At 37.8% G+C, this 25301-nt stretch overlaps 1 protein-coding gene across 1 annotated transcript; it reads left to right on the top strand.

The window, feature by feature from the left end:
- The first annotated feature begins 14511 nt into the window (after nucleotides 1–14511).
- LOC149847079 (dihydrolipoyllysine-residue acetyltransferase component 5 of pyruvate dehydrogenase complex, chloroplastic-like) lies at nucleotides 14512–24393 on the top strand. Its single transcript, XM_089998285.1, has 6 exons — nucleotides 14512–15542; nucleotides 15822–16013; nucleotides 16185–16278; nucleotides 23478–23548; nucleotides 23657–23740; nucleotides 24036–24393. Exons 1-6 carry the CDS (start codon nucleotides 14622–14624, stop codon nucleotides 24138–24140), a joined length of 1467 nt encoding a protein of 488 aa, XP_089854411.1. The 5' UTR covers nucleotides 14512–14621; the 3' UTR covers nucleotides 24141–24393.
- Nucleotides 24394–25301: the final 908 nt, after the last annotated feature.

The following is a 25301-nucleotide window of genomic DNA, read 5'->3' as shown; positions in this document are numbered from 1 at the left end:
TTTCATTGTTTAGTTATTGTTCCGAAGTTCAGGGCATTTCCCCACTCTCTCTTACTACCTTAGCAGTTAATCACAACCTTAGTAATTTTACCAATGTTCATAAAACAGTCTCAATCATTTATAGTATTGATTTTATAAACCCACTTAAAATATTTTAGTGCCTTTAAACCAGTCAAGCACCCAATATTTACAGTTAAGTTTTCATCATTTGATTGCCATAGCACAAGCTAATAGTCTAAGTACCCGCATTGGGTAATCCATTCATATTGCCCCTTTTTGGCAACACACATTTCTATATGTCACTAAGTGCACCTTCATATATTTGAAACTAACATAACATTCTCATTCTTCAAACACAGATAACGTGTTGTATATGGCCAACTCACATCACAAATTGTCTGACAAAAAAAAACAGTGTAAGAATTTATGAGGAAGAAGCTTATTAAACTGATATTGATTTTTCACAATATCATGCATACAACTTGTATAAGATTATATATGATTACATGTGTTCAGATTTGATATCATTTGTTAAACCAACATTGAAACAGATTTGATATAGGCAGTAAAATGACATAGTTATCTTGGATATCAGTCAACCTAATAATATAGAAATCCGATTTGATGACAAAACTCTAGATATCGTATAATCACCGTCAACTAACTAACAGGAAAACAGATTTGATACAATCCATAAAATTATCATATTACTCAAGTATTTAAACTGTCGACAGACCATCATATAAACCATAAGTTTCCATTGTTTTTATGTTTGTGGCATTTGCCATATTTAAAGCTCCTAAGTCAGATATGTATCCTCATTCAGGAGTTTTCCCTGGTCATCTACTTAGTGGGGTGTGCAAACTTCACGGCCATATTGTCCATAATGGACCAGACTCAACCTGCTAACATAAGCCAGTTTAAAATTTTCAGAATGAATAGACCCATTCAGCTAACAGAAATTCACCTAAAACATGGTAAGTTTTACTAAATGAGTCAAACCCATATTAGGCTAACAAGAGGTTACATAAACATGCTGTGTACTACTAAATGAAACATACAAAAAAAATCTACTAACAGATGTTAAAATGAACATACATGATACCGATGCACAATAGACTAACAGCAGACCCGTTTGGCTAATAGAGATTTACTTAACATAATAGGATTGGCTAAATGAAACATACATAGGGTTAAATCCAGAATTTAAGTAAACATGCTAATGTACTATTAAAGGAAGCAGATATAAAAAATCCGATAACATGATTTAACATAGGCATATTGCGTTTCTCAGCATAAATCAAACACGAATCTGCTAACATCAAGTATTCAACCGTAACCCCAACACAGAGCAATCAGACATGTACCTTTGATTCCAAGATTTCTGAACATCTGCCTCTAAGAGAAAAATCAAAATGCTCTCATTTGGAAGTTGAAGAAAATACCAACACTCATTAATTGAATACAGTTGCAGGTCCTCCGAAAATCCCCAAACTTAACAAGATCGGTTGTGGTTTCTTTCCACAACACCAAAAATCTCCAATTTGCAAGATCGGTTGGGGTTTCTTTCCATAACACCACAAATCCCCAAATTAGCAGATGGATTCGGAGTTTCTCAGATATCCAACATAGTATGCAAACCTAAACCCCGCAAATCAAGAAATACTTCCATGATTCTTACGGCTCGGATCTTGTAGCTACCGAAACCCTCAACTCAGATTTGGGGTTCTCCAACAGCCAAGAATCGAGTCAAACACTCGGTTCCTTTTTCCGCGACAGACCCATTCACAAACCAATGTCATTCGATACCTACAGAAAAAGCACAGAATCCTACCTTTTTCCGACGACGGAAGGAGGTTGCCGTAGCGAGAGGAGGTTTTCTGGCGTCAGTTCCTCATTGTGAGAAAGAGGTCGCCGGCAATAGCAGTTGCAGGTGGTCGGCTTCCTCTGATGCCAATTCTTTTGCAGGCAAGTGCAAGATCGTTGCCAACGAGAATGCTCCAGCGAGGTGGAAGGGAAAAGCCGAGAGAGAGAGAGAGAGACGAGAGAACAATGAGAGGGGAAAGGGGATCTGCCGAAGGGTGAGGTCCTCTTCTCCCCTTTTATGGAGTGAATGTTCCCTCCTTCTCCGAGAATGACAGAAAAACTGGGTTGTAGCCTCTCTGTAACCCTTCCCCATTCTTTCTGTATTGGGCAAGAATCGTGCCCCTTGCACGATTCTTCATCTTTAAATCTTTTAAGATGGGGTCCGGTACGGGTCTCGCGACCCGCGGCGCCACTGTACCAGATCCACTCTAACGTGGATCCGGGTCAATAATAAGTTATGGATCCACTCTAATGTGGATCCGGGTTGGCCGCCATTTGACATATCCACATGGATCCACCTTAATTCGGTTAATGGATCTATAAATTGGATCTGGTTGGCTCCAATATGGATCCAAACCCCATTTACTCAAATTTTTTATTATATTACTTTTTAATTATTTATTTATTATACATTACTATTACATATATATTTTTAATACTCATATTTATATTTCTTTTTTTTTTTGGATCCGGTTAACGGATCCTGGCCCAACATGTATAACATCACTCAAATTTTACGGGTATTACACCTCGACTCTGCTACAAATAAATTAGGTCATAGAATTTCTCAACTCATTGGGGCATTGTGACTCAAGTTGTTGTACATTGGAGGTCTCAACCAATTGGAAGTGGTGCCTACTCGATGGCACTATTAAAGAAATACCTCATTTGTTGTGTGTTGCACCTGTACATGGCCACCTGACTTCTTTGTGTGCAGTATTTGATATGGTCGAGTGTTAGGGTCTCGCACCCTGATTGTCAATATGCCAAAGACCTCAAGGCTACAAGTACCACAACACGGTATTATGGCATGGTAGTTGTTGGATTCAAGGTGGCGCAATAGAAGGAAACATTGATGCTTGTGTTGTTTCTCGATGAATCGTGTCTCGTATCTTATAATATATACTATTGATAATGTGGTTGCAATCGCCTATGCACCACTGAGGTGTCATCTCAAGAAGATGAAGTGAATGGTCAACTTTGTCATGCCCTATCCTAAAATTTTCTCATGGGCAAGCGCAAATCGTGACTTGAATTTGAATCTCAATGAAAGTGCCCTCAACAAGAAAGTGCAGCTCATAGTGTTTGGATCAAACTCAATTACTATTTTAGATCTGGGTGGAGGCCAATATCGAATCCACCACTGATGAACAAAGCTTTCTCTTATTGAGGCTCACAAGTGCAGATTGCTCGTGTGTTAGAAGAATGCATCAGTGTCGAGTGGTGTTCAAGGCTTGAAGATAGTTTGCCAAACACTGTGAAGGATCATGCCAACATTAAAGATGGATGCCAACCTTTGTAGTGCAACCTTGCCTAATGGACTAGGCAATTCGCAAGGGAGAGGGGATGATACAATTCAAATTCTAGACAACCTTACTCTAGTTCCATTGCCCCTGTCAAGCCAAGTGGATCCCACTATAGAAGACCCTGATCAACATATATTGGCCCAATTTGATCCATGTATGGTATACTCATATTCAAATCTGTTACACCAAGTGATTAGGGTGGATCCAAGCATTATAGCAAAACCAAATATCGAGGAGCCATTCCCTGCAGATCCAAATTCAAGTTTCATCCTACAACGGGACCTATCCCTAAGGTGCCACATCAACATTTGCAACATCTTTAGCCATGAGAGATTTGATCTGGGGCATCATTTCATTCTGCATTTGGGACCCAAATCCAGTTCAGTGTTGGACAGGACAAAGCAAGAAAAACCATACCTCTTTGGACAAACTCAGATATAGGAAGCAATGAAGGGCCACCCAGCTAGGTAGGCCTCACCTAGGACGGTCGATCTCCCCTCTTGAATTTGCATGGTTGGGCATCCCTAGCCATTTAAGTTGGGAGTTAGGTGTTATCTAAGGCCCTAGAGGTTCTACTTGTGTGTCTCTTAGGTTTTAGCATTTGAGTTATTATTTCTTGTCAATTATAATTTGGGGTTAATATTTTTGTAAGGGCTATATAGGGCCACTGTTTTGTAGGATGAACAAGAATCATATATGAAATGAAAGAACTGAATGCTTGTCTCTCTCACTCTCTCTTAGAATGTTTTTCTCTCTAAGGTATGTCTCTCCCTCCCTCTCTCTTGCCCCTTGGCCCTAGGCCCTCTTCTCTCTCTCTCTCAATCTCTTAAAGTGACTTTGTCATTCTTGGTTGATGTCTCTAAGGCTCAGAAGATCAAACCTAGGTATGGAAATTAGGGGTCTTCTAGGTTGCTGCTCACAACAAGCTCTAAGAATTAAACATGTGGTAGAACCATAAGAACAACGGCTAAGCTCGTGAACTCACCATAAACCTGGAGTCCAACAACACCTTACCCCCAACCGAAGCTTGGTCTGACCTCCTTGTAAGTCCCAGTAAGTCAACTAACTTTGTACCTAAGCCTAGACCACCCAATTTTCTCCCAAATCATTGAACCCGTCTAGCCCATATTATGTTTGTTATAACTAGCAAAATTTGACCAGAATTCACTCGAATGTTTCTCCCAAGCCTTACCTAGTCAGAGCCTCAGTATTTAACCATAGACCTACTTACCCTTATTCAACCTAACAAAAATTGGATCAATCCTCAATCTCAATGAGGAGAAATAAATCTTATACCAAAACCCATTTTTACGAAATCTTTGTCCAGAACTCGACCAAACTCAAACCCATTTTCTGTGTTCCCATATTTTTATCTCACTAACGTTAATGACTCTGAATGGCAAACTCAAATTTGGGCTTATTAGATTGTATAAGCCATCATATCTAAAATGTATAAAACATATTATATTTACGTTAACATTGAAATTTCAATTTATAATGACAATATTGATGACCTGGCAAGAGTTTTCATAATTCGAGTATTTATTTGAAAATGGAAAACTAACAAGGTTCATGCTCCAGTGATTGTTAAGCTTGCCACTAAGTAGTAGGTTAGGGGTTTCCTCATAAAGTTAGGATTTTTTTTTTAAAGTTTTTATTACTTGTTCCATCAAGCTTATATTTTATTTTATACACCCATTTTGAACCAACAACATTTTTATGATTTGGTCTTGGTACTATTTCCCATGTTTAGCACTCTTATAAGGTTGTCATCTCCTCATTTATGGCTTCTACCCATCTTCTATGTTTGGTTGCTTGACTATAAGACTTGGGCTCCTCATGTTTAATTATTTCAGTTAAAAATAATTGATATGCAAAAAAACTGTCATAACTTACCCATCTTTCAATTGGATGTTGAATCCTTGCCGATTTTCTTGGCTCAACAATATCAGTTGGAACATGTGGGGTTTCTTTTAAAACTGACTATGTGCTTGATTCTCTAGGCCTTCTAGTATATACAACACCTTCTTTGAATTTTTGAAATTCAATTGGTGGTTGTCCATCATTAGAACCACTATTCAATACATTAGGCTATAACTCTTCAACACTTAAGTTGGACGGGCCTTTGATACTCCCCTATGTATAATTTTCAAGGTTGGGAAGGACAAAAAGTTTAGCATTCAACCACAGGTGATAATACTTTGTATGTACTACAAATTTGAGCATATTTTGAAAAGATTTATCTTTGATAATGTCCTAAAAAAATAAATCATCAAACACCATATTTTGGGATATTCTAATGCATTTTTTAACAGGATCATAACAACGGTACCCCCTTATAGTTATCTGCATACCCAACAAACCTGCATATATATGCCTTTTTATTGAACATGGTTCTCAAAGACTTATCTATGTGCACATAACATGCGAATCCCCAAGCTCTTAATTCATCATAATCTAAATTCTTCCCACATAACTTATAAAATGGTGACTTATTTCTCAATCTTTTCATTAGCATCTTGTTTATCACAAAAACAACAAAATGAAAGACCTCAGTCCATAAAAACAAGGGCATATTGCTAGCATGAATCATCACAAGACTACTCTCCACAATATGATGATGTTTTCTTTCAACAACACTGTTTTATTGAGGTGTATATGGATAAGTTATTCTATGATTATTCTATTATTATTCAAATAATCAATGAATTGCTTTGAACATAACTCTCCACCCTTATCACATTGAAAACTAATAATAGGGTTAAGGAAATGGTTCTTAATGAACATATTAAACTTACAAAATATATTGAATACCTCATATTTATGTTTAATGAAAAATATTCAGGTATAATGAGTGAAATCATTCACAAATATGACATAATATTTACTTCCAGATAATGAATTTTTGGGTGCACGACCCCATACATCATAATGTATTATTTAAAAAGATTTGGAAGTATTATTACTTTACTAATAAAATGGCAAAACATGACTTACATATTTGACAACTTGAGCATAAAGAACCTTTAGACATTTGACATAAACTGAACTTAGGAATAAGATGATTAGAGACAAGTTCCTCAACAAAAGACTTATTACAATGAGCTAAACGTCCATGTCATATTTCAGGCTTATTTGACTTATCAATACTAGAGACATAAATAAAAGAGGACGACAACAACTTCAATTTGGGCAGCACTCTTGAGATGATTATATTTCTAACTTGATTCTCCCTGAACACATACATATTTCTGCATCTTTCTCCTTCAGTGAACGTCTTCTTCGTGAAAAGATCCTTCACATAAACAAAATTAGGGGTAAATGAGATGCTTGGATTTGTATTATCTACATGTTTAGAAACAAAAATCAAGTTTTTCTTAATATAAGGAACATAAAGAATATTTGATAAGGAAAGCACTTTAGAGCCAAAAATGGAAATGAATACTTGACCAACATGAGATATGGGGTGTTGAGTTCCATCTTCAGTCACAACATTGACTTTAAAATGATAAGGAATTAAGTCAGAAAACTTACCAATATCATTATTGATGTGGTTGGCTGACCTTGAGTCAATGTAACATATCCCCTGCTCATTCTACTTCAGGTTGAGACTATTGAGAGCAACTAATAGCAAATTTTTATCTAAGGTTTCATTGTTGGTCTCAAAAGACAAGTCTTAAAATTTTAATTTTTTTACCCAAGCTAGCCTAATTTGTCTAGAATTCCTCATAAATTTTTAGCAATTTATATGCTGTAATTTGTGAGAACCAAATTTTTTTATAAACCATGTCAAAACCCAAATTGAACTTGACTCTGTCTTAGCTTACTTGACCAAACCCAAAACTAGGCTTGAACCCAAACCAACCCAGTGGCCCGAGGAATGTAACAATGTGTGTGTACACAAGTGGTATTTATAGCTATGATATTAGTGCTTATGTACAAATGAGTTGGCAAGATTGGATAATTATTGTGTTTGATTAAAGTACTTCAACATTTTCTACCTTTGTTCTTGTTGTTGGATATGTCTGTATCGCATGTGTGAGTTCTAGCATGTGGTTCTCCCCATATGCTTTCGATATTGTTGTTAATGAGTAGATCATTTGATTAGTTTTTCTTTGGACCATGTAGCTTGTCATTGTATTTCTAATCAAATGATGGTATGCTTAAAGCGGTGATTAGACGTGATGCACTCAGTACTCTATTTAATTCATAATAACTTCTACCTCTTGCTTTCTCAAGAGGTTACTGAACTCTTGTTTTCTCAAGAAACTATTGAAGGGATAGACATAAACATGTATTTTAAGAATATATTGAATGAAAAGTAATTACTAACCTTAGTATTTTGGATAAATATTCAACGAATGAAGTTATTGTATAGCCGTCTTTTATTCTGAATCGAAGAGATATGTCATCATCGTATTTCTAATCAAACTGATAATATGCATAAAGTGGTGGCTCAGTGTGACGCACTGTGGTACTCTATTTAATTCACAATAACTTCTACTTGTTGCTTTCTCTAGAAACTACTACAGGGATAAATATAAATTAATCTCTGCATTTTGGGAATGTATTCAATGAAAAGTAGTTATTAACCATAACATTTTGGATAAATATTTAATGAATGAAATTATTGTATCACTTTCTGTTATTCAGAAACAAGAGATCTATTGATGAATGCCCCATGCTATATTTATCTTTTGGAAGGTGAATCGTCACAAGCACCGTATCACACGACAATAAGAGAATGAATGAAAACAAGTTGGCTTGGGTCCCGAACTGGCAGAACCCATATCCAAAAACTTTGTTTCTTCATGTTACCAACTTCACCAAACAAGTAACTCAAGTAGTCAATCATGGATCTCTTGAAAAGGTAAGCATTTTTCTTAAATATTTCAAAATTGAATGAGTCAATTTTTTTGGGCATATATTAGCCCAACTATATACACATTATGCTTGTTCCAAATATTGATTCTTTGTTTTATTTCTATTTGTTGGTTTTTGGAATGACACATGACACATTATGACGTGCTATAATGTTTTGTCCATTTAAAATATTTTTGAATAACTTTTAATAATATATTTAATAAATATATATATATATATATGTATTGTATTATAGATACTATATATAAAAAAAACTTTTAATCAATTAAATAGTTATAAAATTTGTGCCAACATGTTCTTAATTTGACCATGCAAGGACTTTCAGTTATAAGACTTGTTTTTTTGTCTTCAATTCATTCTAACTATTTTTATGATACAAATCATAATAATAGTTGTAAACTATAACTAGAAGATGACGATTGTGAATGAAACTAAAGTTAAAACAAGGTAATTACAAGTGCTCAACATTCCTAACATTCAACATGAAATTAAAAGTTTTGTATTGTTTTAACCAGTAGTTTCAAATTTCAATAATATTGTAAATTTATATCATTTTTTAATTGTTTTTATATCATCCAATACAAAGACATGAACATTCGAGAGGATATGACTTTGGAAGAGAAACCAATAAAGATCATCGATTGAAGGGATCATGTTTTGAGGACAAAAATGATTCCTCTTATAAAAGTAAAGTGACAACATCACAGAATAGAGGAATGCACTTGAGAGCCTGAATCTAGTATGCAAGAGTACCCTGAAATGTTCATCTGGACTTTGTATAGGAAATTTTGAGGATGAAATTTTTCTTTAAAGGGGTAGAATATAATAATCAATAATTTTTTGGTATTTCTGATCAATTACAAATATCTAATGTTGGGATATTTTTAATAACTTATTACTAATTTTTGAATGCGTGGATACATCTCCATTAAAAATTTAACAAAAAGGAAAGTGATTTCATAAAAAACGGAGTTGAAATGCATTCGAAACATGCCCGACAAGTTCTGGAGGCATTTCGATTATTTTAGAAAAGTTGTGGGGGCAAGCAAGACCTAAGGGTTATAGTTGTCCATGACCTAGTTGACCAAGCTCAATCAATTATTAAAATTCATACTTTCATAAAAATTTTGTTGAAAGTTTTGATTTTGGTTGCAAAATGAAATTAAGAAAAAATAACTAGTAAGTTAGTTGGTAACAAAAAATTCAAAATGTAACTAAACTAAACTAACTAACCTAACTAAAGACCAACCAGATTAAATCTAGTTGGATTATATGGATATAGATCTGGATCTTACCTAAGATCCAAACTTACCAGACTATCATAAGTTTGACCCTTTCAAGGGTTTTTGTTCAAGTTTAGCATACTAAATGCTATGAGGCAGGTGCAACGTCAAGGACTAGCACTCTTCAGAGGATCCAAGGCCGAACTTGGGATTTTGTTCATAATGTCTAGTTTACAAGTTTTGTGTTTTGAATATTTTATATATTTTGACAAAGATGTTGTAAATAATATTTTGGTTTTACTCTCATAATGTTTAGTGTTGATTCATCTGTATGACCCACTCAAAATTGTCGAAACCTAGACACAACATTAAATCATTTTCCGCTGTCAATATTAAAAAAAAATCATTTTTTTGGGTTTTCAATTTTGGGGTGTCACTAAGATAGTTTATAAAATAATTTTTTAAATATCAGTAGGTTTGCACAAATATAATGCAAATTTTTGTATTTATGATTTTAAATCTTTCGAAGGTTCACAAGATATTTATAACAATATTAGGAGATCCACATAAATACAATGCAAATATCTATATTTAGCCATTTTAGTCTTTCAAAGGTTCACAAGATATATATGTGAATCTCAGAAGGTTCACACAAATATCATGTCAATCTTCTTATTTTGTGATTTTAATCTTTTGAAGGTTTACATGATATTTGTCTATATGTTAAGAGGACTGCATAAATATCGTGCAAATTTCATTTGTTGATTTTTATGTTTTGAATGTTTGCAAAATATTTATACTAATGTCAGGAGGTCCACACAAATATGAAGTGAATCTCTTTAGTTTGATTTTAGTCTTTGTAGGTTTAGAAGATATTTGTGCAAATGTCAAGAGATCAGTGTAAATATCAAGTGAATCACCTTAATTTGATTATCGTTTTTCAAAGGTTTGCAAGACATTTGTGTGAATGTTAGGAGGTCTATACAAATATCATGTGGATCTCCTTAGTTTGATTTTAGTCTTTTAGTGTTTCACAAGATATTTGTGCGAGTGTCAAAAAGTCCACACAAATAATAGACAAATTTCCTTAGTTATGATTTTAATTTTTCAGATGTTCAAAAGACATTTGTACAATTATCTTCAAATCAACATAAATTATATGTGAACGTTAAGCTCCAAAGGGGTTTGGCACAATGGGATGAGACCTAGATTGTTAAGCAGGTGGTATAGGTTTAAATATTATGGGCATCACCCCTTGCACAAACAGAAGCATGGCGACTCCCTGGGGGCAAGGGTTAATGCCATAAAGTTTTAAACAACCAGAACAATCGTTAGTACAGTAGGCAAAACCAATGCAACTAGGTCTCTGATTATGGGAGTGGTTTCTCCATGTAAATATAAAAAATGTGAAACTCAAAATGATATTAAATAAGTTAGGAACTGATGATTTTAGGTATGTAAAAAAATTTGACATATTTCTAGGCATTAGCAAAAACATGCTATTTTTTAGGACAATAGGTCATTTCCAAAATATATATTTTGGATGTTGCTTTTCAACGTCTAAAGCAGAGTTTAATGTAGTAGTACAATACTTTATAGATCTAGTGAAAGAATGCTAAAACAAGGGTTTAAGACATAACAAAAGTGCAAAATGCATCAATTTTGGTTTAAGACATGTGTAAGGCAAACTCCAACATTAGTTTTGAAATTTTATTTTAAGATCTATGCGTCAAAATACTGCGTCGAGTCCTAATCAAATATTTGACCATTTTTTTGTCATTTGGGTTCCTATCAGTGTTGTAAGTATCATTGATATGGTACAATACATATCATAAATTTGGGAGAAACCGACATGACACACACTTGTATTGCGATATGAGTATGTATCATATCTGTATCGGGTGTATCTTATGATACAACCCTGTATCGACCTATATCGATACACCTTTAATGCACTTTAAAAAATAAAAAAGTTACTTTTTTTAGTTTGTGAGTTTTAAATACCTCTTAACGGTCGACTCCCTCATTTGTGTAAAGGCCATGAAAGGGAAACCCACACACCCTAGGAGCCATGAGAGCGATTTGGGGGTTGATTCGTGCGTAAGCGAGAGGACTTTTGCATTTTTTCTCAAGCAAAAGTGCATTTTGTTGGGTAAGCGAATGTTGCGGTTGTTGACATTCATACAACTAGGACTTAAGTTTGTTATGTGTGTAAACTTATTGTCGAATATTTGTATGTTTATATTTTTATTTGGTGGTTAGTTGGTTGAGTTTTAATTTAGATCTTTCGATGTCGTCTTGACGTTCATCTTATCAAGATGATCCTGCATGGCAATACTACATAAGCATAAATGATGTACCATGACTAAGTCGTCATGGAGATGTCTATTTTGTGGTGCTATTATTAGAGACATAATGCATAGATTCTAGCAACATATTGCAAGTCATCGTTAAAATGTACGTTCATATGATTATCCATATATTCCTACAACTTTTAGTGCTGATATTGCAGAACTAGACAAAATTAAAAAGAAGAATTTTGCAAAAATGTAAAGAAGAACTTCCAACCATTGTTTCATATTCTGAAGATGATAATGATGACCCACTTGCCAAAAAATTAACCAAAGATAAAAAGATCATCGCACGATAGTTGAATGCAACACTATAGTTTAGTTTTAAGATCTTTACAATTCAAAACTTTCAAGATGAATATTGACATGTAAGACAGTGGTTAAATGTAATGTTTTTAGTTATTATGTACTCTTAGTAGTTTAATTATGCCTTATGACATTTTAGTATGACTTGGATGTGAATTTAATATTGTTAGTTACTGCCTTAATTGTGCTCAAAATTTAAATTATGTAGCTTTTTATTTACATTGTCAGTTGCATGGTTTATTATTAATTTTAGAATAATAATAATAATAATAATAATAAGATGACGATGATTATGATTATTGAGATTTTTATAATATTTTTGTTTTTGTTTTTGTAATATGAAAGTATGAGTCCTGTGTATTTTATAGAGACATAAATGCTTCATATGTGATTTTATGGTTGTATGCTGTGCAAAATTCATCATTGTTTCATGTGTTATAATTTTTATAGATTTTTTTCTTGACTTTTTATAATTTTTAAAATTTTTTATTAAAAAATTATAATAAGTTTACTATACTAATTTCCGCCAACCGATACGGGTCACAATACACTGACAAACTTGGTAGTTGGTTCCTACTATTTCTTCATTTTGTACCTTGCCATTTGGCTGGGGGATTCGTGTAGCTTTTAAAGGAAGAACATGTTATGGCGTGCATTTCCACATTATTCATTTGTTTGAACCTTGATCTCTCAGTCACCACGTCCAACTAGACGATGAATCCAGCCCACCGTTGTGGCTCAATAAGCTTATTGGGGTACCATTCGATCCAAATTTTCTTTAGAAACTAGTGAGACGTAAGTAATCCGAGTCCAATTCACTGTCTGCAATGTTAAACGGGCCGGGCGTTTAAGCATTACTGAATCCACCTAATTAGAAATTGCCAAATTAGATTCAAAGAGTTAGATTCTTATTTGAATGAAAAAAAAGCAAATATTAGATCCGCATCTGATAACTTGTACATGTGGTCCGTCCTCTTCCAATGTGAAGCTATCTACTGAATCCGAATCCGATTATAGCGAGATGCTGTTTACTATTCGGGCTTCTTGTTCAGTCATACATCTGACCCGAATCTGAACCGTCTACCACCTTACAATCTTACATGCATTTACATAATAAAGAGGGTTTACCCAATTAAGTCATACCCGACCCAAGCTCATCGGCTACAATGGTCCAGGTTCGGACCCACTGGATCTAACGCTTTTGCATCGTGGCTCTTTTTGAGGCGACATGCCCAATGTATGGTTGGACCTACTTTCGATAAGCCCGAGGACCAAGTACTTGGCCACCTATAAGCAAATTTCTTCTCCTCTTATTGGTAAATATTCAGATGTTTAAGTATTATTCAAAATTTCCCATTGCTGCCCGACTAGGGATGGCAGTGGACCCGGGAAAGTGGGGCCCCGTCCCGCCTCGCCCCGTTTGGACCAGAGATGAAGGGTATGAAACGGGGATGGAGGCGGGGATGAAGGTTAAAATCCATCCCCGTCCGGGGGTGGAGGAGGGGATGGACGTGCACTTTTCCCTGCCCCACCCCGTCCCCGCCTCATCCCCCCCCCCCCTCCCAACCCTGCCCCGACCACTTTTTCCCGCAATATTCCCGCCCCGCCTCATCCCCGTTTGAACCGGGGATGGAGGCGGGGACAAAGGTTAAAATCCATCCCCGTCCGGGGGTGGAGGCGGGGATGGACGTGCACTTTTCCCCGCCCCGCCTCATCCCCCCCCCGCCCGACCACTTTTCCCCGCAATATTCCCGCCCCGCCTCATCCCCGTTTGAATAGAGCATGGAACACATGAAACGGGGATGAAGGCGGGGATGGAGGATAAAATCCATTCCCCGCCGGGGATGGAGGGGGGGGGGGGGGGGTGGAGGATAAAACCTTGAGGCCCGGGCGGGGGTGGAGACCTTGTCCCCCGCCCCGCCCCACTGCCATCCCTACCCGACACTACCAACTTTTTTCAATAAAAACACTCGCACCAATATACATATTAAAGAACAATAAAAATTTAAATCATTTTTTGATATATAGCGACACTTACACCTACACAAATACACCGGGACATAAAAAATCATATTAAAACCATTAAGAGTAAGCACAACTATTTAGTGCAGGGTTGCAAAAACTAATAATCTGAGGAAAAACAATGGGGACGTAATAATCACATTAACAACCAAAGATAAAATATAAAAAATTAATTATTTACATAGGGAGGTAAAAAATCATACTAATAGCAGTACAAAGTAAGCACAAAACAAGGGTAGAAAGGACATTTTCGATATTTAAAAAAGAAATCTACGTAGTGTCGCTTATACAGACGCTCTCTCTCTCTCTCTCTCTCTCTCTCTCTTTCTGTACTTGTGTGGGCGAATCCTCTTCTTCGTCTTCATCTTCTTGGGGATCGTCGTCGCAAAGAGAAGAAAGGAAAAGGTAGGGAATCGGAATTCCGCTTTCCTGAACCTTTCTCGATGGTGGGCAGCGGCATCATCATCAACGCCAGGAACCCAAACGCGCTCTCTCGTTCCCCATTCCTCGGAAATCAAACGCCCGGCTCGTCCTTCGGCAGGAGAAGCCACTTCCTGCGTCTCTGCAACCGAAACCCCAACCCTAACCGCGGACGGCGATGCGTCGTGGAGGCGAAGGTCCGGGAGATCTTCATGCCGGCGCTCAGCTCCACCATGACAGAGGGGAAGGTCGTCTCCTGGGTGAAGGCGGAGGGCGACAAGCTGCAAAAGGGCGAGAGCGTCGTCGTCGTCGAGTCAGACAAGGCCGACATGGAAGTCGAGACCTTCTACGACGGCTACCTCGCGGCGATCATGGTGGAGGAGGGCGAGGTCGCCGCCGTCGGATCCCCCATCGCTCTGCTCGCCGAGACGGAGGACGAGATCCCGGAAGCGAGATCGAAGGCCGCAAAGGCCTTGCCTTCTTCCTCGATGCCGCCCCCTGCTTCTCCTTCGAGGGAACCGGAAGTCCAGCCGGTTGCGCCGCCTCCATCGCCTGTTGCTTCGAGCTCAGCTCCGAGCCCTAGCGCATCGCTGCATCCCGCTTCGGAAGGGGGAAAGAGGATCGTAGCGACGCCTTATGCGAAGAAGCTTGCTAAGGAATTGAAGGTTGAATTGGGATCTGTCGTCGGGAGCGGGCCCATGGGAAGGATTGTAGCGAAGGATGTGGAGGATGCCGCTTCAGTTGCTGCTGCATCTGGAGCGCGTGCTGCTCCTGCTCCTGCTGTTGCTTCTGCTTCCGCTGCTGCTCCCGCTTTGTCGACGACTGTTCCGTTTACGACAATGCAGGGTGCGGTGAGCCGGAATATGGTGGATAGTCTCTCCGTGCCGACCTTTAGAGTTGGGTACACCATCACCACCGACGCTCTTGATAGCCTGTACAAAAAGGTTTGATTTTCCTTCATTCTTCTTCTTGATCCTCTTCTCAATGATAATGCCTAAAAAAACGTATTAAATGTGGATTTTTTTCTTGTTGCTTGTGGACTTCAATTCTGTAAATGGTTATTGGTGTAGTCCTAATCGTGCTTATTGACGGTTAAATTTTAAATTGATTTTGCACGTATATGTGAATTGACTGATTATTGAGCGGAAAGAGGATAGAACTGTGCAACAATTGACGATGCGTGCATTACTTAATTGGTGCCAAAAAATGGGTGTTTTCAACAGATCAAGTCGAAGGGCGTGACAATGACAGCGTTGCTTGCGAAGGCCACTGCACTTGCGTTGGTTAAGCACCCGGTCGTTAATTCTTGCTGCAGGGACGGGAAGAGTTTCACGTACAATAGCTCCATTAACATTGCCGTTGCCGTTGCTATTGATGGTGGGTTGATTACTCCAGTTCTTCAGGATGCTGACAAGGTTAGTTGAATAACATAAGCAGTGAGTTAATTGTGTCGCTAAATCGTTCTCTTATCATTGTTGGTCGTCTTTGTGAGGGCAATGCTTTGTGGGTAAGGAAGATGAATAGGCTTGGCTTTGGTTTGTTAATGCTGATATATATCTGCTGCTTGCATTTTGTGGCTCTGCTAGGTTGATATTTACTCGCTGTCCAGGAAATGGAAAGAATTGGTTGATAAGGCTCGTGCCAAGCAGCTGCAGCTGCAGCCACACGAATACGCCACAGGTATCTTTTCACTAAATGCACCCATCCTTCTTTGCCTCCTAATATTTCTTGCTTAAGCTTCTTGGTACTGTTTGGATGCCTGTGACTAATTTCAGTCATATTAGGAGTGGTTCCGATTAAGTTGAGAGTGGTTCTGATTGAGGATGGTGATAATCAGTATTTCTACATAATGTTTTCAATTGTGTACTACATCTTTCTGTGCTGTTAGCGTGTATCTTTTCCTTGGAACATGTTTATTGTGATGTTCTGGCAATTTTGCAATGGGTATGTGATGGCTGTAGATGTTGCTTGCATGCTAGGATAAAATTTTAATGGGCTGCGACCAGCGATTCACTAGCAATAGTCCCTTCAAGTCTGCAGCTAGATTATGAACATCATCTTTGAGTCTTCATGATAACTGGTTTTTAGTTGTTGAAGATAGTGATGATCCATGAGAGAAATTCTTGGCATATTATCTTCCCATATTTTGATGAATTTGAAGACTACCAGACCATCTATCTGTCTCTGCCTGATAGCAACGTTCGTCTTCCGGCACCATTAAATTTTATGTCACCCTTGTTCTCTATCAGCAACACTCATGTTCATCAAATTTTCTGCATCGCAATTGCCTGAATTGAATTCACTTGTAGGGTAAAGGTTGGCTGCGAAAGCCTTGACGTGTAAAATTAATTTCATATGAGATTCTATTTCCTATTTGCAACAAAGACCTCAATAAATATGCTGTCAAAGGACATATTTTCTCGACCTCTTGCAGCTTTGCAATGTATGCATGTTGTGGATGTAGATGTTGCTTTCTAGGATAAAATTCTAGTGAGCTGCCACTAACAAACCTGAAACATGCAATACTCCCCTTGAGCTTGCAGAAAAAGGACTAATGAATAGTACTTCTAGTTGTTGTAGAAAGCTATGAACATGGAGAGAGATTCTTTGCATACTTTCTTTTGGTTTTCCTAAAAAGAGTTACCTGTATGTCAGGGATTTTCAGCACTTTGACTTTTATATGTCATCCGTATTCCGTATCTGCAATCGTCATCATCTTTATCAAGATTCCACATTTCTATTACCTGATGCTAGAAGTGACATCACTTGTAGGGTAAAGGTTGGCTGCAAAACCCTCTGGGATCCATGCATGATGATCTTGCTCACTTAAGGAGGGGAGGATCAGGTGCATTGTTATTGCACACTTTTATTGTGCTGTTGCACATGATCACCCTCCGTCATTGTCTGGGCCCCACAGCTGCCAAGCTGTATCCCAAAGATGGAGGGTGATCAGGTGCAGCAACACACTAAAAGTGTGCAATCATATTGCACCTGATCCTCCCTCTCACTTAAAGGGTATATAACTTTACTATTACGACCTTGAAATCCTTTTTTCTGTCTTCATTTCACAAGCCCTATTTGACCCACCTTTTTTGGTGCCTATGCTTTCTTTGGAGGTCTTGAGTCTTGACCTTGAAAATTGGATATTGTCAATGTTTCACCTTCATTAATTAGTAAATCAGAATCTTTGTGAATATTAAGTTTAGATATATATGCAAAGGATTGCCAGATGTAGGTAAAGTATGCAATATGATGTTTGCAACTACACTTGCTTCTGTGTTTGTGATATATATAGGGATAGTATTTGCTATCCTCGTGGGTAAGGACCCCCTGGTTGGAACCCGTAGAAAGAGGTTGTTTTGACCAAATCTGACCTCATGGTTGTGTTCAACATGGCCAAAATAGTAGGAATTCACTCTTGGATCATAGTTTTTTGATGTAAAAATATGTTTTCTTGAAGTTTAAAAATTTGGTACATCGTAGGCCATTGTTTTCTCAACCCTTGTAGAATCTGACATATATATATATATATATATATATATATATATATATATATATATATATATATATATATATATATAAGAAAAACATGATCCATGTTAAGTTGTTAACGTGTTTCAGATTGCATAAGGAACCAAAAAGCATAAGAAAACAGTCACAAAGGGAGAAGAAAAACAATGGTTTCATTAACTTGAAAGAAATGAATGAATACAAAACAAATAGGGTTCGATCCTTCTAGATGCTCGAAATGACAAAATCAGTTGACTACACTCTAATTTTTATGTTATAAGTTTACCCCTCAAGAATTAACATATATACAAGTGAGATGATAGCACACAATTATGTGATATGGACATTATATTGTCAACACTCCCCCTAATCTTGGGATGATAAAAACACAATCATTTCGTTTGAAGAGAAAGGGTTGGAATATTTGTTAAACGTAAACATATATATATATATATATATATATATATATATATATATATCTGAGCATTTATGTATATTCAGAGTTTAGGGGTATTTTAATCTTTTCACATGTACAACAAAAATAAGTATTTTTATATTTTATTTTTCTGTTTTTATTTTTTATTGTATTTATTCCTAGCCTCATGGGCTTTTTGGGAATGTTGATAGAGTCGTTGGAACTCTACCCAACGGCTAGAATTCTGGCTGTTGGGTAGGTCCCATTGGCTCTATAGGAGCCTCTTGTGTATATAAAAGGGGTCTACCCTCTCTCTCATTCGTAATTCTCTCTAAGGGATTATTCTCCAATAACATTATTTATTTTATGTGTGTTCTCTCAGCCCACTGTGGCCCATTCTTGTGTTTTCATGTATTGACCCATAAGAGGCTATACTTGCAAAGTGTTCTCTTGCCCATAAGTGGCACTCCAAAAGCATATCCTTCAATTCGTGACATGGTATCAGAGCGAGTCGACTCCTTTGTGTTATTCAACTTTTTCTCAAGCATATTTTGAGGTAGCGTGAAGATCGGGCCTTGCCTCAGGAAGCGTGCCTACCAACATTCTTGAAGATTGGTCTTCTTATGAATGCATAGAGATTGTCATGGGCATAGATTTTTTTGCAAACCCGCGATGCGCGAGACTGCCCAATTTGACCAGCCTAACTGCCAAAGGCCGCACACCAACACTTTGTAATGTGCTGAATCATTTCATTGGCCCTGCACACCACTCCGTGCACAATTGCCTAGTAGAAGCTAATCAAGCGCATCTCCAAATGCGTATTCTGTCTGGTCCATGCCACTTGCGTGCATAGCCATTCTCATATAGGCTAGCACTTTCAAACAACACACAGATGCTTTAGCCTTGCGTGCCATGGAGCGCATCGCGACCCTATGGGCACGCCCCCCGTATAACCTCATCACCAAAGGGACAAGGCCTTTCGACCCCAAGCCCGAAGACCAGTTGATGATTGCATGCTATAACGAAGAGCACCGCCTAGATTAGTTTGCCGACACCTAGGCATTCTCTCGCCTAGCCCTGAGTCACCATACTCGGTTAGAACTATCTAAGGTGATATATGGGAGAATTAGCCTTAATCCACACACACCCTTGTACATCCAAACGCTACTCGTGGAAAACTCATCGAAGTAGAGAGGTCCTTAACCAAATCCCCAAAGGCAAGATCACCTGTAGAAGAGGTGATCTTGTTTAATTGATAGAAGGGCCTTATACAAAGACCACAAGTATAGGTTTTCACCAGGCTTTCATATAATAACACAGCGGGAGATCTGGTGGTGGTATCAGATGTGGAAAAGAAGCGAAGGATAACAAGATTCTTTCCTTGGAGAAGAAGCATCAAAGATGTATTCTTGACTAAAAGTCTAAAATCTGTTAGTAGAGTTTTTACTGAATGATTAGTTGGAATGGTTCATGTCAGACCAAGATACATATGATGTGCAAGGAATTTTGTACAGCTAGTACTTGGGATAAGTCCCCAACACGTACAGTAGAGCATATCATCCAGTAAGCAAAGCAACATGGATAGCATGGGGTCAGGTCAGTTAAACACTTGTCAGTTGTAAGGGACTTATTTACCTGATTTTCATTGCATCATGATGGATAATGGATAGATTGCGAGAATCTAGAGTCCTTTGAATTCCTAGTTGGGTATTGGATAAGAGTGCCAAATTTTAATGTTAAACCGTTGGACCAATATGGTGGCTGTTATGATTGGAAGATACATATGATGCATCTGGAGCATGGTGTTTCTTGTCTACTGCATGAAACTGGATGATATTCAACAGGATCGCGCTGTACACCGTCATGGTAGATTTGCTGGACCGTATCACTATGATGTAGATGAATGGAATGTTTGCAATGGCCTGTGATTCTTGGATTTTCTCAAGATCCTGTGATTGTAAATCACAATCACAATACTTTCTCAAGGTTAGTAAAACATGGGAAAACTACAAGTTGTGGTTGTGATTGCCAGCTGTGATTGCTTCTGCCTAGAATGTTGTGAAAGTTGATCATAAGATTGACCTTGTGACCAACAATCACAACTACTTTCTCAACTGTGATTGTTCATCCCCACCTGTGACCAAAGCAAACATGCCAGAAGTCATCAGCTGACTTCTTGCTACTCACCTTTCAGAAAAAAAGAGGACAAAGCAAGATCCAATGAGAAAACCATCATAAACTGTAAGCCTTGCCAAGAAACAGCATGGGCCACATGAACTGTAAGAAATAGCAAATTTTGCATGTTTGGCCTGAATTCTTCCATAACAACAATGATATAATTCAGATTTTCTCTCAAGTAAAGAAACCTGAAAAATGCCATCAATGCGCAGTTGGAAAAAAGATAAAGTTATTGCCAGTTGTATAGTTTTACAGTATATGAAGCATATAGAAACTGCTTAACTTGTCATGCATTTTAATCAAGTATTTATCCTCTAAAAGGTAAGTATATATGTATGGCATGCATATGTAATTTTATGTTCATATAAGGTGATGTATATGGATTCCTAAAACTGTGAATATCTGCCTTCATGAAATACATCCTATCATTAGAGGTGAGCAAGATCAGCTTGGCTTGTTCATACTCAGTTGTTTAGGCCAAACCCAGCTTGAGCTCGTAATGAGTAGAGCTTATCTCAAGTTGGTATCTTCTAAAAAATATTATTATTTTACATTGTCAATGGTAGAAATCAAGGCACTGGATCTCCTATTTCCAAGGCATATGCCCCACCAAATATCCCATACCAGTGTGTGACATATAATACCATCTATATAATGTGTACTTGAATGAGCCTACGAGTCGTTCTCGCTCAGTAACTTGAATGAGCCTACATGAACCGTTCTTGCTCAGTAACCCTTGATGATCAACTAGCCGCTTGGCTGGCAGAGGCCGTTTTACGAGCCTGAATGAGCTTTGGATGAGCTGAGCAGAATCGAACCATGAGCTGCTCATGTTGTTCCCAGCCCTACCAATCACTTTGTTTATAATAAAAACATGATGCATTGCCTTCTCTAATTTTGGCATGCAAGGATTTCTCTTTTTATCACAACGATATGAAACTTGCACTGATACAGGGTGAAGTCATAATTTCAGGCTTCTTTGTCTTGATGCACTGTCGCATTAGCCTTTATGAAAAAGGAAAAAAATCTGAATATCTCTTCTTCAAGTACTTTAGTTGTTTGTATCTTTTTAAAGAAATATCATACAACGTAAAATCTTCTTTACAGGAGGTTAGGTAAAAAGAGTCTTTGGTAGAACCAATTATTTTCTCAAAATAATGAGTATCGAGTTTGATTGAAATTGTTAGAACCCATGGGGATGGATAGTGGAAGCTAGAAGATAGCATATGTTATTAGAAGCTTTCTTGAAGCAGGTGGATCTCATTTGGAATAGGAAAGTCAAAGTTGCTACTAATGACAGCATCTTCAATCCATTCTTCTTGACATTGAAAAGGCTTATTTACTTGTATATTTATAAAAAAAGAGAAAAATGCTTATAAAATATTAGCAAGTAGGATGTCATAAAAAGGGGGAAGTTGCACTGCCGAGTAGTAAAAGAATCAAAAGGGAGAAGTATCCAATGAAACAATTCAGCAAGCTCTCAAAGAAAACATAACCTGTGAAACAAATTTATGAATGGTGCAGCCCTAGAATAAAACTACCTGCACAAATTATTGTATTGTTAAGTTGTATCGTAAAGTCAGTTGATGCTTGTGAACACTCAGGGTTTCTGTAATTCCATTTACATCATGTTCTCTAAAATGCCTTTCTCAGTATAACTTCCCACCCACATTATCATGTCCTTTGCATCCAATTCATGATATAGCAACCTAACCAAAAGGAAGATAATACCAATAGAAAACCATCATGGAAGTGAGATCTAGCAAATAAACATTAGTAGGACTTGGATGTGGTTTGGACATATTCGGCGAAGGCCTAATGATGCTCCAGTTAGAAGGTTGGAGAAATGGGAAAATATATTAGTTAAAAGAGGTCGGGGTAGGCCTAGGAAGACTTGGATGGAGATGATAGGAAAGGATATGAATGCTTTGAACCTCACCGAGGACATGGCGTTGGATAGAAATGATTGGAGGAAAAGGATTCATGTGGAAGACCCAAAATGAATTTCTTTTTTGGTTCATATCGCTGACCCCAATTGTTTTGGGATGAAGGCGTAGTTGTTGTTGTTGTTGTATGCAGTTGTTGGCTTTTGTCTGATCTTCCAACCATACAAAATATTTTTCCATTCTTAGGTGCAAGATTGAGGATTCATAGGCTAGTTTGACTCTGTTTTCTTGGTTTTCTTAGCCAGTGTGTTTTCTTAAAAAAGATGTTTCAGATGAGACTATTGTACCCTTTCCTTCATTTAAAGACAGTCTGGATCTGTTCTCTAGAAAAACACATTGGTGCTTTTCTTTTGTATGTAAAATTATCATGATAGTGTCAGAAGTAATCAATACTGTAGATCTTGGTGATGTTTTAGAATGTGAAGGCAGGAAACGTCTTGTCATGGATAAATGCAGGCTTATGGGCCAAGTCTCGTATAGTGCAAATATGGGATCTGGCAGTCTGACCTGAATTAGAATGAGCACAAGCCAAGGTTGGTATATGTTTTCCAGTTAAATCCTACTTGGACTTGGTCTACTTTTGACAAAGGACTCGATTTTGTCACAGCTTGACTAACAATTGGCTCAGCAGCTTCTGAAGAAAAATAAGAAAAGAGTTTTGATTTCTGAAGTATTGTTGTTTGTGAACAAACCATTCAGCAATGAGGAGACATGGAGAACCTTGCTGATCTATGAGCCTTTGTGTTTTAAGTCTATTATTATTCTTTTTGTCAAATAGCTTTAACTACCTATGTTCATACTATGCTGATGACTATCTGTTGCTCTTGCAGGGACTTTCACTCTCTCAAACCTGGGTATGTTCGGTGTAGATCGTTTTGATGCAATATTGCCTCCTGGAAATGTAAGCAGCTTATAATTCTGCTTACTTATCTGTTCATTAAGTTATTAACATGACTCATTTGTAATATTTAGAACTTTGGACCGCTGAACTGAATTTAATTGATTGCAGGGCGCAATCATGGCAGTGGGAGCATCTGAGCCTACTGTTGTTGCAACCAAGGATGGCCGGATTGGTGTGAAGAGCCAGATGCAGGTGAGATAATCTCCATTGCATGGTTTGGATTCCCCAGTAGAATATCTCCACCGGCTAGTCTTTAAGCTCCAAAGACTGATTGGGGACTCGACCCAATGGGCCAATACCATATGAGTGTGTGCCATCCCTTTTCGTCAAGTTTGTTAGCTGCTCAGCATGACCCCATCACTCAAGTCCCACATGGACTAGCTTCCAGTTGGGACTGGTAATTGCGTGGTCTGTTAGCATCTTGACCAGACATGAGGAGAATAATTAACTGCTTACCCTGAGGTGACAATTATTTGATTTCTTATAGGTTAATGTCACTGCTGATCATCGAGTAATATATGGCGCTGATTTGGCTTCATTCCTGCAAACTTTGGCAAAGATCATTGAGGATCCCAAAGAGCTTACCCTCTAGGTTCTGTGATTTGATTGAATGTTTATTGCTAAAATTGGTTTTGTATTTGTGGTTTGTTTCTCACGCTGCTGTAGGGATTTTTCCTTTGTTTCATCTTGACCTGGACCGATTTTTTTTTTTTTGAGTTCTGGGTTGGCTGAGTTACTTTTAGGGCTTAAGTGCAAGACTCATGAATACCGGCTTTATCTCTGATGATTAAAGCAGAGATTTGAGGAAATGAAGCTGCATATTTCAATTTCCATGTGACGAGAAATGCCTCTCTCTCTCTCTCTCTCTCTCTCTATATATATATATATATATATATATATATATATATGACGAGGAACCTACCATGTTCATGACCTACAATTGGTCCTAATCTATAGCGGTCAAATTCAGAGTGTCCACAAGGGCTCCCCTCATCTGGTAGGGGCGACTTATGAATGACAAAGTTGACGGGATGTCACAAGTTCGAAAACCACGGGTGGCAGCCCTTGCCGCAAGGTTGAAGCTGGGTGTACTCCCCAGTGGTCTGTGGGAGCCTCAAGGGTTTTATCAACCTGAGGCCAGCCAATGTGCCGTCAGTGATGGTTTTTTTTTTTTCATTGGATTATCCAAAAAAAAACCTTGGAGAGTGTACTGGCTTAGTATTTTTTCATCATTGCCATCTTTACTGCATACGCTTAATTGTTATGCTGTTGTAGCAAGGGTCCCTACTATTTACATAACCCTGCAACAAACATCTACGACTTGGCTGGGACGGATAATATCAAGCTTTGCTGGTCTCCAGCCTTCGCTGTGTACAGTGTTAGAGAATGAAATGAAACTACAAAAATATGTTGGTCTCAGCCAACTTGTTGGCATGGTGGGATCCGGAAGAGCCGTATAACCAATGCAGAAGGTTAAAAGCACCATATGAGTTAGCAACACCTATTCCAAAATAACTGCCTAATATCTTAGGCGCTAAGCACTAGCTTAGCAATTTAAATACTGTTGCCACTTCTTGCCCTATGGGTCCAGTTCTGAGGGTCTTTTAACCCAAGGTTCCTGGATGCAAAAAGACGATTGGTGTGAGGTCAGGAACCAACAGTGGAACCTTGTCTGATCGGATGAATCAAGTCTCTTGATTAGGCCTTGTCTCTAACCATATGCCCATCACTTAGGTCTCCTTATGACCATGAT

This window comes from Nuphar pumila, chromosome 2 (genome assembly GCF_984573655.1).
Source record: "Nuphar pumila chromosome 2, dmNupPumi1.hap1.1, whole genome shotgun sequence".
Taxonomy (NCBI): Eukaryota; Viridiplantae; Streptophyta; class Magnoliopsida; order Nymphaeales; family Nymphaeaceae; genus Nuphar; species Nuphar pumila.
This window is presented reverse-complemented; position numbering and strand designations above follow the sequence as displayed.

What these genes read in the sequence shown, in the direction of transcription:
- LOC149847079 (XM_089998285.1), top strand. Translation starts at nt 14,622, where the DNA reads ATGGTGGGCAGCGGCATCATCATCAACGCCAGGAACCCAAACGCGCTC. An exon ending in TTCTTCAGGATGCTGACAAG is followed by an intron (nt 16,014 to 16,184) that starts GTTAGTTGAATA and finishes TGGCTCTGCTAG; the next exon opens with GTTGATATTTACTCGCTGTC. An exon ending in CAATATTGCCTCCTGGAAAT is followed by an intron (nt 23,549 to 23,656) that starts GTAAGCAGCTTA and finishes AATTGATTGCAG; the next exon opens with GGCGCAATCATGGCAGTGGG.